General features: G+C 35.2%; 1 protein-coding gene across 7 annotated transcripts in view; it reads left to right on the top strand.

The window, feature by feature from the left end:
* The window catches only part of LOC127804871 (protein SIEVE ELEMENT OCCLUSION B-like), a 64700-nt gene that overhangs the window by 20827 nt on the left and 29568 nt on the right, over positions 1-14305 (top strand). For 2 of the 7 annotated variants that reach the window (XM_052341938.1, XM_052341939.1), the window contains exon 2: positions 868-894. The exons of 3 other annotated variants lie outside the window; for them this stretch is intronic. In XM_052341938.1, the coding sequence (XP_052197898.1) occupies positions 868-894 (27 nt within the window). Of the gene's footprint in view, positions 1-341; positions 463-867; positions 976-1066; positions 1516-1656; positions 1767-1872; positions 2016-2153; positions 2646-2783; positions 3564-14305 lie in introns of those variants that run through there. 2 more of the 7 variants (XM_052341934.1, XM_052341942.1) reach the window with 2 other exon arrangements.

Genomic DNA, 14305 nt, shown 5'->3' with positions numbered 1-14305 from the left:
TGGGGTCTGAGAAAGGCTTTAATTTGATAGGCAAGGACGCTTCAACTTAACGTTGTGGGCGGTTTTGAGCTTGACTAGAAGCAAAGAAATGGATTAAGCTGTCAACACTGGTAGCTAGCTTGCTTTATTCCATTGCCCGGTCATGGCTATATAAAGGCCAAGCCAGCCCGGATTGCTAATAGAAGCACCGCAAGCCCTCCTCTCCTCCTTCCTCAACACCCCGATTTCTGCCTTGACTTCGTGCAGCAGCAACAGAAGCTTCTTCTTGCCATGGCCAGCAAGTTGACGCCGGTGCAGGCTCCACTCAACAGAAATGATCCCCAACTCATCGAAACGATCCCCAGCTCACCAGGAGTGACCAGCAACTCATCCGGACTGATCCCCAGATGATCAGAACCGATCCCCAACTCACCCCAAACGATCCCCAGCTCACCAGGAGTGACCCGCAACTCATCAGGACAGGTCCTCAGATGATGAGAACCGATCCCCAGCCGATGATCACAGCTAATCCTCCGCAGCTGCTTGGATCGAGTGCCCCGCTAATGGTCAACCCTAGCAAGTACATTCCAGCCGCTGCGGCTTCCGCCCAGCAACTGGCGATGAGAGGTACCGTTGACCGGAGCATGTTCCTGGCGTCCGAGGACAGCTACACGATGAAGCAAATTCAGGAAATTCATCGCCCAGATGGCCGTGAAATAGACGTCAAACCTCTTTTTCAACTTGTTGAGGATATCGTTAGCCGCGTCTCGATGTTCCCTACTCAGGAGATGATTGTGCCGGTAGAGGAAATATTTCTCCGACAAATTAATGAATTGGATCCATCTCCTTCATATTATATGTACAATTTTCTTGTGATTTCCACTTCAGGGCATGGACAGAAGCCAGGTGGAACAGGTGGAGGACAAATACAATCAAGCAGTGGTCATTTCCATGCTCGAGGGGCTGGCCCAAGTCATTGATCGGATCTCGGTCCAGGTTACATGAAAAAAAGTTCCAATTTTCATATTATGATACATGAAAAATACAAAATTAACAATATTCAATTTCATTACTTTTACGTTTCCAGATAGCATTTAACTCTTTCTCTGGCATAGACGGGCATGAAACGACCGTCTCTCTACTTAAGATGCTAGCCAGCTATCCATGGGATGCTAAGCTTGTGCTAACCTTAGCGGCCTTTGCTTTGAACTACGGAGAATTCTGGCTCCTCGCCCAGATTTACTCATCAAACCAACTCGCCAAATCAGTGGCAATTCTTAGACAATTGCCGGTGATCATGGAGCACTCCGGCGCACTGAAAAGCCGGGTTGATGCGCTTAACGTTCTGATTAAGGCCATCTTGAACTTAGCAAGGGTCGTTTCAGCTTTCAAGGGGCTACCGCCGACATATATTACACAGGACGTGCCCGCCATGTCCGCCGCTATGGCCACCATGCCAACCGCCGTCTACTGGTCCATCAGAAGCATCATCGCTTGTGCTGCACAGATTGCTAGCCTCAGTAGCATGGGCCATGAGTATGTTTTAACTAATTAATTATTACATCTCAAGTCTGTATAGAATAAATACGCAAAATTATTTAGTAGTTATATATCCATAACTACTATGTATATAGCATTAAACTAGCTAGGTTTATAATGGCCATATGATCATTTCAGGTATTTAGTAACCACCACAGAGTCATGGGAGTTGTCGACCTTGGCTCATAAGATCAACAACATACGCGACCATCTTCAAAAACTATTAGATATTTGTTACAGTCTTCTGGGTAAGTAATAGTAGTAACCAAACTAAAGTTTATGGTAATTAATTGCAATTAATAGATGCATTTGTGGCCCCGCTAAATATCATCATTAATTGTTTTTTGGGTGTAGAGGAAAAGAGAGACGTTGAAGCTTTTCAGTCATTGGTGCACATCTTGGACATGATCCACATAGATAACACGAAAGCTCTTAAGGCATTGATTTACACCAAGGACGACATTTTACCACTTTATGATGGAAGTGCTAAAAGAAGGGTTTGTAACACTATACATGATTCACTCTAGCTATAAATAGCTACATCATCACTAATGACAATATTAATTTGGATTAATTTCTATCTGTTCCTTGTGAATGGAATAATTAAGCTCTTTGACTGTTGTTGTTGCAAATAGGTTAGTCTTGATGTTTTGAGGAGGAAGAATGTTTTGCTACTCATATCGGGGCTTGAGATATCTGAGGACGAGCTTTCAATTTTGGAGCAGATTTACAGAGAGTCTCGAACACATGCAGTGAGGATGGACACTCTATACGAGGTCGTGTGGATCCCAATTGTGGACCCCTCTTTGCAGGGGATAGATTCTATCCAGAAGAAGTTCGAGAGCGTGCAATCCACAATGCCTTGGTACACTGTGCACCACCCTTCGGTGATCGATCGAGCTGTGATAAGGCTAGTGAAGGAGAAGTGGCACTTTAGGAACAAGCCTATTCTGGTGGTTCTCGACCCGCAAGGAAGAGTGGTGAGCCCCAATGCCATCCACATGATGTGGATTTGGGGAAGCAATGCCTTTCCCTTCACCAGTTTCAAGGAAGAAGTGCTTTGGAAGGACGAGACTTGGAGGCTTGAGTTGCTCGTTGATGGCATCGACCAAACAATTCTCGACTGGGTAAGCTCTAGTTCATCTTCGTAGCTAGCTATTTATATATATATATATATGTGTGTGTGTGTAATAGTTCAGTACCATTAATTGTCACATTCGAGAAAATCAATCAAAACCCACAAATTTTTATGTTTTGTTAATCAGAGCAAAGAGGGAAAATACGTATTCATGTATGGAGGGGATGACATTGAGTGGATCCGGAGATTCACAAGCAGAGCAAAGACGGTGGCGAAAACTGTTGGAATACCACTTGAGATGGTATACGTCGGAAAGAGTCACAAGAAGGAACAAGTCCGGCGGGTGACCACCATCATTGAAGCCGAGAATTTGAGCTACGCATGGCAGGAGCTAATGGTATGGTTCTTCTGGACCCGGTTGGAGAGCATGCTCTTCTCCAAGATTCAGCTCGGGAAAGTCGACGAACACGACCAGATGATGCAAGAGATAAAGAAACTTCTCAGCTACGACAAGAGCGGAGGCTGGGCGGTGCTCAGCCGGGGATCGGAGGTCGTCGTCAACGGCCATTTCACCACCATGATGTCCACCGTGGTGGAGTTCGACAAATGGAAGGATCGGGTGGAACTTGATGGGTTTCCTACCTCGTTCAAAGGTTACCATGACAAGCTTTTGAGAGATACTCATCCTTGCAGCCGCTTCGAGTTCCCGGTCGCCGCCGGGAGGATCCCGGAGAATCTGAAATGCCCCGAGTGCCAGCGCTTCATGGAGAAATTCGTTACCTTTGCTTGCTGCCACGATGAAGATGCCATAGCCGCTCTCTACTGATGATATGAATAAGGCTTTTGCCTTACTATTACTATATATATATATATATATATATACAACCATATATATATATATAATAAGATTTGTGTGTGAAATGTAACGCCAAGGTCCCCACTTCTTTGTACTCCTTATTTGGATGGCCTTAAGACTCAGTTTTTGAATATGCTTAGCCCATCCCTTCGGTGATGAAATAAACTTTCAAATTAATTTTGAATTGCTAAAAACTTAGAATTTTACTGTCAAAATTGAAAACTTCTAATTAATTGAATTATTGTTTATATTTAATCTTTTAGTGAAATAAACAATTTTGTATCAAACACTATGTTTAGTTTTTATTTTTCAAATTAAAAATATAAAATTCTCAAACAACAAATTTATTTTTTTTATAGGTAAACAAAGATTTGGATTTATATCTCTCCCATCTAACATAATATCAATTTATGTTGTACGGAAACAGAAATGAAAACAGGAAACGTTTTTAATAGGAAACGAAAACGTGGAAACATATATTTTTTCTAAAAAAATAAGCATAAATAGGGTTCGAAATAGGAATAAAAAACGTTTCGAAAACGAAGAAACGACTCCTATGAGTTGTTTTTATGCAACATAGATATCAATTATGGTAGTGCACTCAAAATCGTCTTTATGTAAATATTATTTAAAAATAAAATTCAATTATTAAATATATTTTTTAACTTATATGTCCATAATAAGGATGACATCCTAATATTTATATCTAAATATATACTTCTCCCAATTACTAGGGAGTGTTCAGTTATTTTAAATCGATCCTACACTAAATTAGATCAAGATTAAGATTTTTAAACTAAAAACAACACTGGTTAGAGTTAAGACTAGACTAGACTTGTTTGGTCTGATCCTAACTATTCTATAATATTTTTTCTCTATATTTAATATAAATTTTTAAAAAATATGTATATATTGTATATAATATATTAAAAATTTTAAAATTTAACATATTATATATTGATAATAAATTAATTATAATCGATTTTCTATCTTGGAGTAGTTCAAAACTGAATCGAATTAAAAATCAATTGAACTATATGTACATGGATCAAGAACTAGATAGAAGTTTAATTAACCGACCTAAAATAACTAAAGTAATTAACTCGATCCAAAATTTGAACTCTAAGCATGAGGTTCACGATGCTTAATAAAATATATAAATACAATAAGTTGATTATTTTAATCTGGATCGTACTTATCTTTTACAATTCGAGTTATGAAATGTTTTAAGTGTCTCTTAATAAAGTGTATAAGAATAAATATTTTATTAGGGGTCATTTAAAACAATTTATAACTCAAGTTGTAAAAAAATAAGTGTAGTTGAAATTGAAAGTAATTTTATTATAAAAATAATACATTTGACAAAAAATATAGTCTCAAATATTCACTACGAAAAAAATAACAAATCTGTTGTTTGGAGGTACGGTTATAATATGCACAATTATGTATTGATGTGTTGTACTTTGTGTTAAGTTAATAGAAAAATATAATATATTAATATTAAAAAGATATTATAATTGAGTGTTCAAATAATATTTTTGAAAAAAATAAAACACATTCCTAATTAAGGTCATTTACAAAGTAATATTTTGAATGTTTATTTTGCTTCTGGGTTGTTCCTAAATTTGGTGTTCTTGCATAATTGGCCATTCAAGAACACCAAATTTATTATGCAAGAACAAACACAAAACTAGAATAACAGGGGGTAGATCTCGCAAAATAATTAGAACAAAATAATTTATTCTAATTTTGCATTATTAGAGAGGCACAAAAATAATTTTACCTCATTATGCGTCTCTAACAAATCTAATTTTGTCTAATTTTGTTCCTCATTATGCAAAATAATAATTTGTTATTAAAATGATTTTGTCTAATTATTTTGCCTCTAATTTTGCATAATTTGTTCTAATTTTGTTCTTGCATAATTTGCATAAAATTTAAATTTGGTGTTCTTAAATATTATGAATAATTTAGGAACTCTCGGCCATTCCAATTTTATTTTACCTAATTTTGGTGTTCTTGGCAAATTTGTTTTTACTCTTTTAACTTACCAAAGATTTCTATGATACAAACCATCCTAATCCAATCAAATATCAAAGAGTCATGCTATTCATGGGAGTTTTACATGGAGATTTATAGATGATGTTCTTGTGATAAATTGAGGACTTATCGTGATATTCTTTTCTTTCATCTCCTCATTTCTCTCTCTCCTTCCCCATCTAACAACTGCACATTTATCTCCTCTTTCCTCTTAAACACTGCCTCTCACAACCTTTCCCTCACGTCGCCTTTGCCTTGCCGCCAGCCGCCGCCTTGCACTCGCCGCTCAATGTTCGCTGCTGCATCTCGCCTAATCGACTATCGTTGCCTTTCGACCTCGCTAGCCACCGCCCGCCAACCTTAATGATCGCTGCCAGTTGCATCCTCGCCTGGCTGTCTCGCGACAACGATCAGCTAGGAGAGAGGCAAGGTGTCGGCCTTCTACCAGGTGAGGATATAGCGGGTGGTGGTGGGCGGCGAGGGTGAGGCAGGCAATCAAGCAAGGATGTAGCGTAGGTATCGAGGGCGAGGCAGTGGCAAGAGGAAGGTTGTGAGAGGTAGTGTTGGAAGGGGAGGAAAGGAGAGAGAAGGAAGAGAAAGATGAAAGGAGTGGAGAGAGGGGCAAAATAGTAATTGAGAGAAGAGAGAAATGGGTAAAATGGTCTTTTCAAGTCATCAGTAAACTCACATGTAAAACCCCTATCTATATAAATAGCATTATTCAATGTCAAATATCTTACTATATTTAGTATTTATTGAAGGAATAAGATAGGTTAAATATATCCTACTTGAATTTATTGAGTTTTGAATTGATTATAGAAATTCGTATCAACGTGAAATGAACAAGTTTATATATATATATATATATATATACACACACACACATGTACACTAGTTCTTCACCCGTGCGATACACGAAAAATAGATTCACAAACGGAGACAAAAAATATATGAACTTTCAATAAATATTGGAAATACAACAATTTACTTTTATTAGATTGTAAATATCATAAGAAATGAAATTTATAATAAGATTAAATATTACAAATTCTGGAAAACTTCTTTGAATATAACGTTTGTAGTTGAGTTTGTTTGTTCTCTTTCCTTATCACATATTAGTATCTTTAAACCATTCCGGCTTGTAACTCTTGATACAACTATGTATGGCTGACCATAACTAAATACTAATTTTTTCAAATAAAGTGCTACATGCGACAATGATTGCCCCTAACTTTTGTTAATGGTCATTGCATAGGATACAATCAAAGGAAATTGTTTTCTCTGAAACCTGAACGGCAATCTTGAATTCGATGGAGCCAATGATGTAACTGCTCGTCTCTCGAAGCCTTTGCTGACGTAGAGAATCCGTGAGAGGGTCGTTATTTGGATGATACCAAACAATAACACAAGGCAAAACTCACACATAATTCTTATTTAAACCATAATCTTTTTATCACACAACATTTAATAACTATCCTTACATAACTATTCACAACATGATCTCATCTAGGCTTACATAACATACACCTACACTACAAGAAAACAACAGTTTAGAGATGAATTTTTTGAGACGGATTTTTCCGTCTCAAATTAAGACGAATTTTTTCGAGACGGATTTAGAGATGAAAACTAATCCGTCTCAAATTTGAGACTGATTTTGAGACGAAAAAATATCCTTCTCAAATTAGAGACGGAATAATTTCTGTCTTTAAATCCGTCTCAAATTTGAGATGGATTTTTGAGATGAAAATTATTCGATCTCTAATTAGAGACAGATATTTTTCTGTCTCAAAATCCGTCTCAATTTGAGACGGATTTTTGAGACAGAAATTAATCCATCTCAATTTGAGACGGATATTTTTTTGTCTCAAAATCCCTCTCAAATTGAGACGGATTTTAAGACAGAAATTTTTTCCCTCTCAAATTTATAAAATGTAAAATTAATTTATAAAATGTAAAATTTTTATCTATTGATATAGAAATTAAATTCTAAATATATAAATTAATATATTTCATGTGTATAAAATATAAAATAAAATATATATACATGTAAACTAATATATATATATAAATTTATAAATTAAAATATATATTAAATGTATAATAATTAACTATTTGTAATAATTATTAAATATATACAAAATGAAAAAAAAGGGAGAGGAGAGAGAGAAAGGGGCACTTTTGTATTTTAAAAAGAAGTTAGTATATGAATTATATTTTTTTAATGTGAAAAAGTATACTAAAACTGAATTGAATAATATTTAGAGAATATATAAATACTACTCTTATATTGAAAAGATGATATAAATATTTTTAGATTGCTGATAGAGTCAAGAAAAACACATCAAATCTCAAAAAACTTGTTATATCACACAATTTTATAATAATTTTTTGAATTAAAAATAACAATACATCTAATATGATCAGAATGTATATTTCTCTATATAATATACAAAAATCTCTATATATATAGTATACATCAAACATGACTTTGATTAATAATATATTTAGTATTATCTTTATTTACATTGTGTTTGATTAATTAAGCATTACAATGTTTGATTAATCATAAATATATGAATTAACTTAAATTCATATGATTAAGACATGAAGTTTAAAAAAACACCAACAGTGTCAATGGTTGAGATCAAATACTTAACATATTTTCTCCCCAAAACCATTTAATCTTCTATCACCTCACATGTATCATAACCACTATCAAAGAGACAAGAGGTGAAATAGACAATCGGTCACTTCCCCAAATCTATGGCATGGTCACTTCCCCTTTGTTTTTTTTTTTTTTTAACTCATTCTTCACTTCAAACGTCTCTTGCCATAGCCACAACCACCAAGTTCTCTGTAGTCAATGCTCAGATGGCTTGCAACAATGTCAGTTTTAAAAAAACTTGACTAGGTTTAATCCGAAAGAACTTGATCAGGCTTAATCAGTGAATTAAGCCCGATTGGGTTATTTTGTGTATTCATTTGTTGTGTCTTGGAGGTTATAAAATCAAATTAGGAATTAGCTTATTCATTTGTTGTCTTTTCTTAAGCAAATAAATAGATGATATTTTAAAAAATTTAAAATCTAATATTACATCTTAATGCCAAATTTGATGTCTACTTTAGGAGTATTCATTCAATTTAAACTGGTTTGATTTGATCTTAATCGGTCCAAATTATTATTATTTTTTTATTTTCAATATAATTTGTTTTAAAAAAATATACATATATATATCATCCAAACAAAAAAAATTTATAAACAATACGTGTACATCAAAATAGAAGAAAGAAGAAAGGGATAGAATAGGAATTTTAATATTTATTATAAATATATATTATTAATAAATAATTAAAAATATTTATTGTGATAATTTAAAATAATATATATAAATATAATTATTAAAAAATAAATAACCCCAATTTGTTTTCAATCTTATAATTAGATGAGTGGCCAGATCAAATCAAAAACTAATTACAGCCAAAAAGGAAGGGGATGGATTGAGGTTCGATAGATTCTGAAGTGAACCAAAAATAATATTATACTTTAGTTCAATTTGCATTAAAAATAAAATATGAGCACTGAAAGTGAAAGTCTACTTTACTCTCTACTTAAAATACTTATATAATATAAAAAATATATATATAATATCTTACTTTTATATATATATTAGCCTTTTAAATTCTAATTAAAGGCTAATTATCAACACAAATAATATATATAATATTATTTACACAGGCATATAAATGGTAAATATATACATAAATGTGAAAATGAGTTAAAGTAATATTTGATATTCAAGAAAGGATAATAAAGATTATCATTGAAAAAGTATATCTAATAATAGAAAAGTACATATACAAATGAGAAAGTAAAAAGCTATTTTGTATCATTTATTATTAAAAAGTATATCTAATAATAATTTTTTTTGTTTTTTTATAAAAATTATAATTTTTTTAATATTTTATAAACCAAGTTGTGTGACACAGTACTTAAAAAAATTATTAAGATTAAATTAATAATTAATTATTTTTAAAAAAATTTCAAATCCCCAAATCCTTCTTTCCCTCTCTCATTCCCTCTTTCCCTCAAATCCCTAACTCACGATCCAATTCCCCCCTCTCTCTCTTTGAAAACGTCTCCGCTTCCGCCTCTGCCTTTGCCTCTAGTCGTCGTCGTCGCCTTCCTCTCCTCCTCCGGTCGTCGTCGTCGCCTTCTTCTCCCACCTCGGTCGTCGTCACGCCTGGTCGTCACCGCCTCCTGATCCGCCTCCAGTCGTCATCGCCGCTGCCTCAAGGTCTGGTTCTTCCACCGCCCATTTCGATTTCCCTCTTTGCGAAAAGAAACCCTAAGGCTAAACTCCCCCCCTTTCTCTCTCACTCTTCCTCCTCCTCTCTCTCTCACTCTCTGAACTTCCGCCTCCGCCCTCGCCGGTCGCAGCGCCGCAGCCTCCACTTAGCCTTCGATCGTCATCGTCGTCGCAGCCTGCACTTCGGCCTCCGCCTCCACCAGTCGCAGCGCCGCAGCCTCCACTTCAGCCTCTGGTAAGTTTTTTTGTCGATTCCTATATTTTGCTGTTGCTTCTTGTTGGTATATATATTTTGTGAATACACACTTCAGCCTTGGGTGTTTGCTGCTGTTTCTTGTTGGCATATATATTTTGTGATGGTTTGGTTGGAAATTTCGAGAGGTATATATTTTGTATAAATGGTTTTAGTAGTTATAGCGTTTAGCAAATTTCGAGAGGTTTGGCTTATTTTAGCAGTTATAGGTTGACTTATTTTCTGTTTGGAGAGGTTGAATCCAAAAAAATTTGAGCAAATTTCAGTGGATAAGATGTATTATAGAAGATCAAGTATTTTTGCTGATACATCTCTGTATATATATAGACGCGTGTGTGTGTGTAATTGAAAAGAAGATGAAGAATACGCAAAAGAATATGAATATACTCCCAGCTAAAAAAAGAAGAAGATGAATGTACAGAAAAATGATGAAGAAGAAGAAGACCAGATCTGGTCTCTCTCCTCTCTCTCTCTCTCTATTTATATATATATATATAGATATACATGTGTATAGACACAGTAAAAAAAGGAGAAAATCAGGTGTTTTTGCTGATTTTTTTTAACTTTTCTGAGAAAAACTGAAACTTTGCTGATTTTTTATGCATTTGCTAAAATTCTTGTTCCGCTGAATTTTATAATCAGAATTTTTGGCTCTAACAAAATAATGTCAAAGTGCCTTTTCGACTGCGTTGGATGATATTATTGCTGATTTTTTTTTTTTTGAATGTTTTTGGATTTTTATATTATTTTTGATGCATTTTGTATGTCTAAAGAAAATAAAAATTTTAAATTTATAATGTTTTTTGAGAAAGAAATTGAGCACAGAGTCTGAAGATCGAACATTGTTTTAAGCTTTGTTTTTCATTTTTTGACAACTGACAGCAAAATCAAACATCTTCAGTTCTGTTCTGCTGAAATGCCTCAAACATTTAATACAAATCTCCTAGTGATGCATGAGCATTTTCTTTATTTATTAGTTTTTTTATTTTTTTATTTGTTAGAGTTCAAATATATTTGAATACAATATATAAAATTGTATCAAGATAATATTTGAATATTTTTTGAACCAATATATAGAATATTGAGATAAAAGTGGGAAACATTCTAAAAATTTTTATTAAATTATTTGTTAATTTTTTAGAATACACTAAAAGATATGAAAGATGTAAGGCCCGCTTCCGAATACTCGAAGAAGGTCCTTACATGGATAATATAGAACAAAACTAAACTCAACTCATTTCATTTCTAGCAGCGGAAATTTAATAAGATTTAATTACATTCCCAATATCTCATAAACTCTAGGCTCGATGGCCATACAAAATAATATGAGGCTCAAATGCCATAACATTATAAATTTCACTATTACAAAGCTCACCAAATCACTAACTAGGATCTTTAAAGCTAGGACGCGTCTCCGTACACCACTATCCCTGGGTTGCAGTCCTATTGGACTCGCCCCAATAACCGTCTTTCCTTTACCTGGAATGGCAAAGAAGATCAAGTGAGCCACAAGGCTCAGCAAGTTCGAGAAACAAGGAACAATATATATATGATTCAAGAACACGATGACACCAAGAAGAGTAATCAAGAACTCCACAATATATACAAGATTCATAATTCATGAATTATCAATTCAACTCAATATATCATCTCACCATGTATCCCTATGCAAATGTGCATAAAATTTCAATGTCATTATAAATTCTCACAGGCTCGCAAGCCATCAATCAATACATGCAAGAGTGCATCATTTCATTATCAATATCAATTTCCCCGGCTCTCAAGCCATAAATCAATGCATGCAAAAGTGCATAAGTTTCATAGAACCTCACAAATAAATATGGAGCCAACCTGCCGGGCTATGGCCACCTCGTCCCGTGCCAAGTGCTCTAGGGTACCCTTTCTCCCTCCGGCAAAATAATAGGTGCGCAAAACATATATATATGAAACCTGTACATGTATGCATCATGTATGCATTTGCCAACACATGTATTTAAATTCCTGATTCTGCAATATTCATGCTGTTAACATCACTTACCCATACCGAGTATTTCCCCCATCATCAGATAAATTCAACATATCTTACTTCATAATGTTTACCACATTCAAGATGTAATTTATGACACAAAAATGCTTAATGTAATTTACAACACAAGAATACTTCTTTGAGAGATGCTATTTTAATATTAAGTCTCGATTCGCCAGTTGAGGAGTATTATAAATTTAATAACTATTATTCCCATCATATGATTGTTGTGATTTCATTTAACCAGTGATAGTATGCATTTACTTGCATTCATGCTCATAGCTCAAATTCATTATTCGACCCCATGCAATCAAATGACCACACCACGTGAAATTGCTGACCAAACATAATCCTGAAAATTTTCCTAAGGTAATGGACGAATAGAACGTTTTTTGAAAATGTCTTCAACTTGAAAAACTAACTCCCGGTAATTTGATTACTAGCATTTATTGTTGTAAAAATGATTTTTAATGAATTTTTCAAGAAACGGAAACTATGTATTTCGATGGTGGTAAAATTGCAAATTCATGGATTTGTACTAAAACCAAAATTCTAACTTTTTATTTTTATGGATTTTGATTTTTTTGATATTTTTATTGAATCCAAATGGGGGAGGTACTTTCTTATTTACATTTATGTATTAAAAGTAAAGGAAAGTAAAATATTAAATTAGGGAAAATGCAAACATTTACTTAAGTTTAAGGAGAGGTAAGATAAACCGGGTGTGAGCTGATAAGCTCTCTTCAAAGGAACAATGGGACGAGCTCGGGAACAGCTCGGTCTTGAGGTCGCAGCTTACGGAGAGAGCTCAAGAGACCTCGCGGGGAAGGACAAGCGAACGAGCTCGGGGTCATGAGGTGACGAGCTCGCGGTCAAGGGGTTTTTGAGGTCGCAGCTTACGAAGAGAGCTCAAGAGACCTCGCGGGAAGGATAAGCGAACGAGCTCGCGGTCAAGAGGTGAACGAGCTCGCGGTCAAGGGGTTCTTGAGGTCGCAGCTTATGGTCAGGCGCGCGGCAAGAGCTCGCGGCCAAGAGCTTGACAGATGAGCTCGCGATTAAGCGGCCAGGGAGCTTATAGGTGTGAGCTTGCGGCAAAAGAGCTGGAACGAGCTCGCGGAAAGAACTGGAACGAGCTCGCTAGAACATCAATGAAGCTGAACGTGTATATATATATATATATATAACTGGGTTTGTCGAACAAAACTGGGCATTCGAATGACTGTTTAAGCATGAATATATGATGGATTAGCTAGGGTATTTACAAGTGGGTCTCATATATGGGTGAACAGTATATATTTATTTCCAGTTCAGCTTTTGCTGTTTGATGCGAGGCCTCCAAATACCTCAATAAAATCATTTGAATGGACTGAGCATTTTACATTCAAACCACAGCACATATACATATAAGAAGCATTTGGATCAGCGAGCTCATTCAAAGGTGTTACACACACAGATATTATATATATATATACATTGAACACTGCTTCTTTGGATGCAGAACGAACAGAGGTTCTCATCCTCACCTAGCTATATAAAATGCCATTCACGAAGAAAGCTTGGGGTGAAAACAAACCCCATTTTGAGACCTCAAGAAGACTCCAACAGATACCCAGATTCACAGACTCAATGAACTCTAGCAGAGAGTGAACATACGCAGCAACAAGCGTTATAAATATATTTTATACATGTTTATATATATATAACCCCTCACAGTGAGTAAAATGAAGAGACTAACAGGGGGAACTTGCACGAGAAAATAAATAACAAGGGAGCTCGCACTGAAAATTAAGAGAGAGAGTAAGAAGAACTTGCCTGATAACTTTGCTACGCAGAAAAAATCCTCCCTTCCTGAAGCTGCTATCAACTCAGACCAAAATACCAGCAACCAGGAGGGAAAATGGGAGATAAGGAGAAGAAGTCTTAGATAGGAAAGGAGAGTACGCACAAGAGAAAAGGTCTCCAATGCAGATGAAACATGAAGAGGGCAATGCACAGTCTGCACCTGCCACTTGGTCGAAATGACCTGACTGCCCTTCACCTTTACAATGGTCAAAAGGAAGACCAAGGGCACTATTGACATTTGGGCCAATTTATTTTATTTTGATTTTCTTTTAAGGATTTCAAGTTTCATCTCTCAATTGGGCTCAGCCATGCTATGGGCCATTCCATAGCCCAACTTGCTAACCCAAAAATAAATTTTCATCATCCAAGCCCATTAATAATA

The sequence above is a fragment of the Diospyros lotus genome, chromosome 6 (genome assembly GCF_014633365.1).
Source record: "Diospyros lotus cultivar Yz01 chromosome 6, ASM1463336v1, whole genome shotgun sequence".
Classification (NCBI taxonomy): Eukaryota; Viridiplantae; Streptophyta; class Magnoliopsida; order Ericales; family Ebenaceae; genus Diospyros; species Diospyros lotus.
This window is presented reverse-complemented; position numbering and strand designations above follow the sequence as displayed.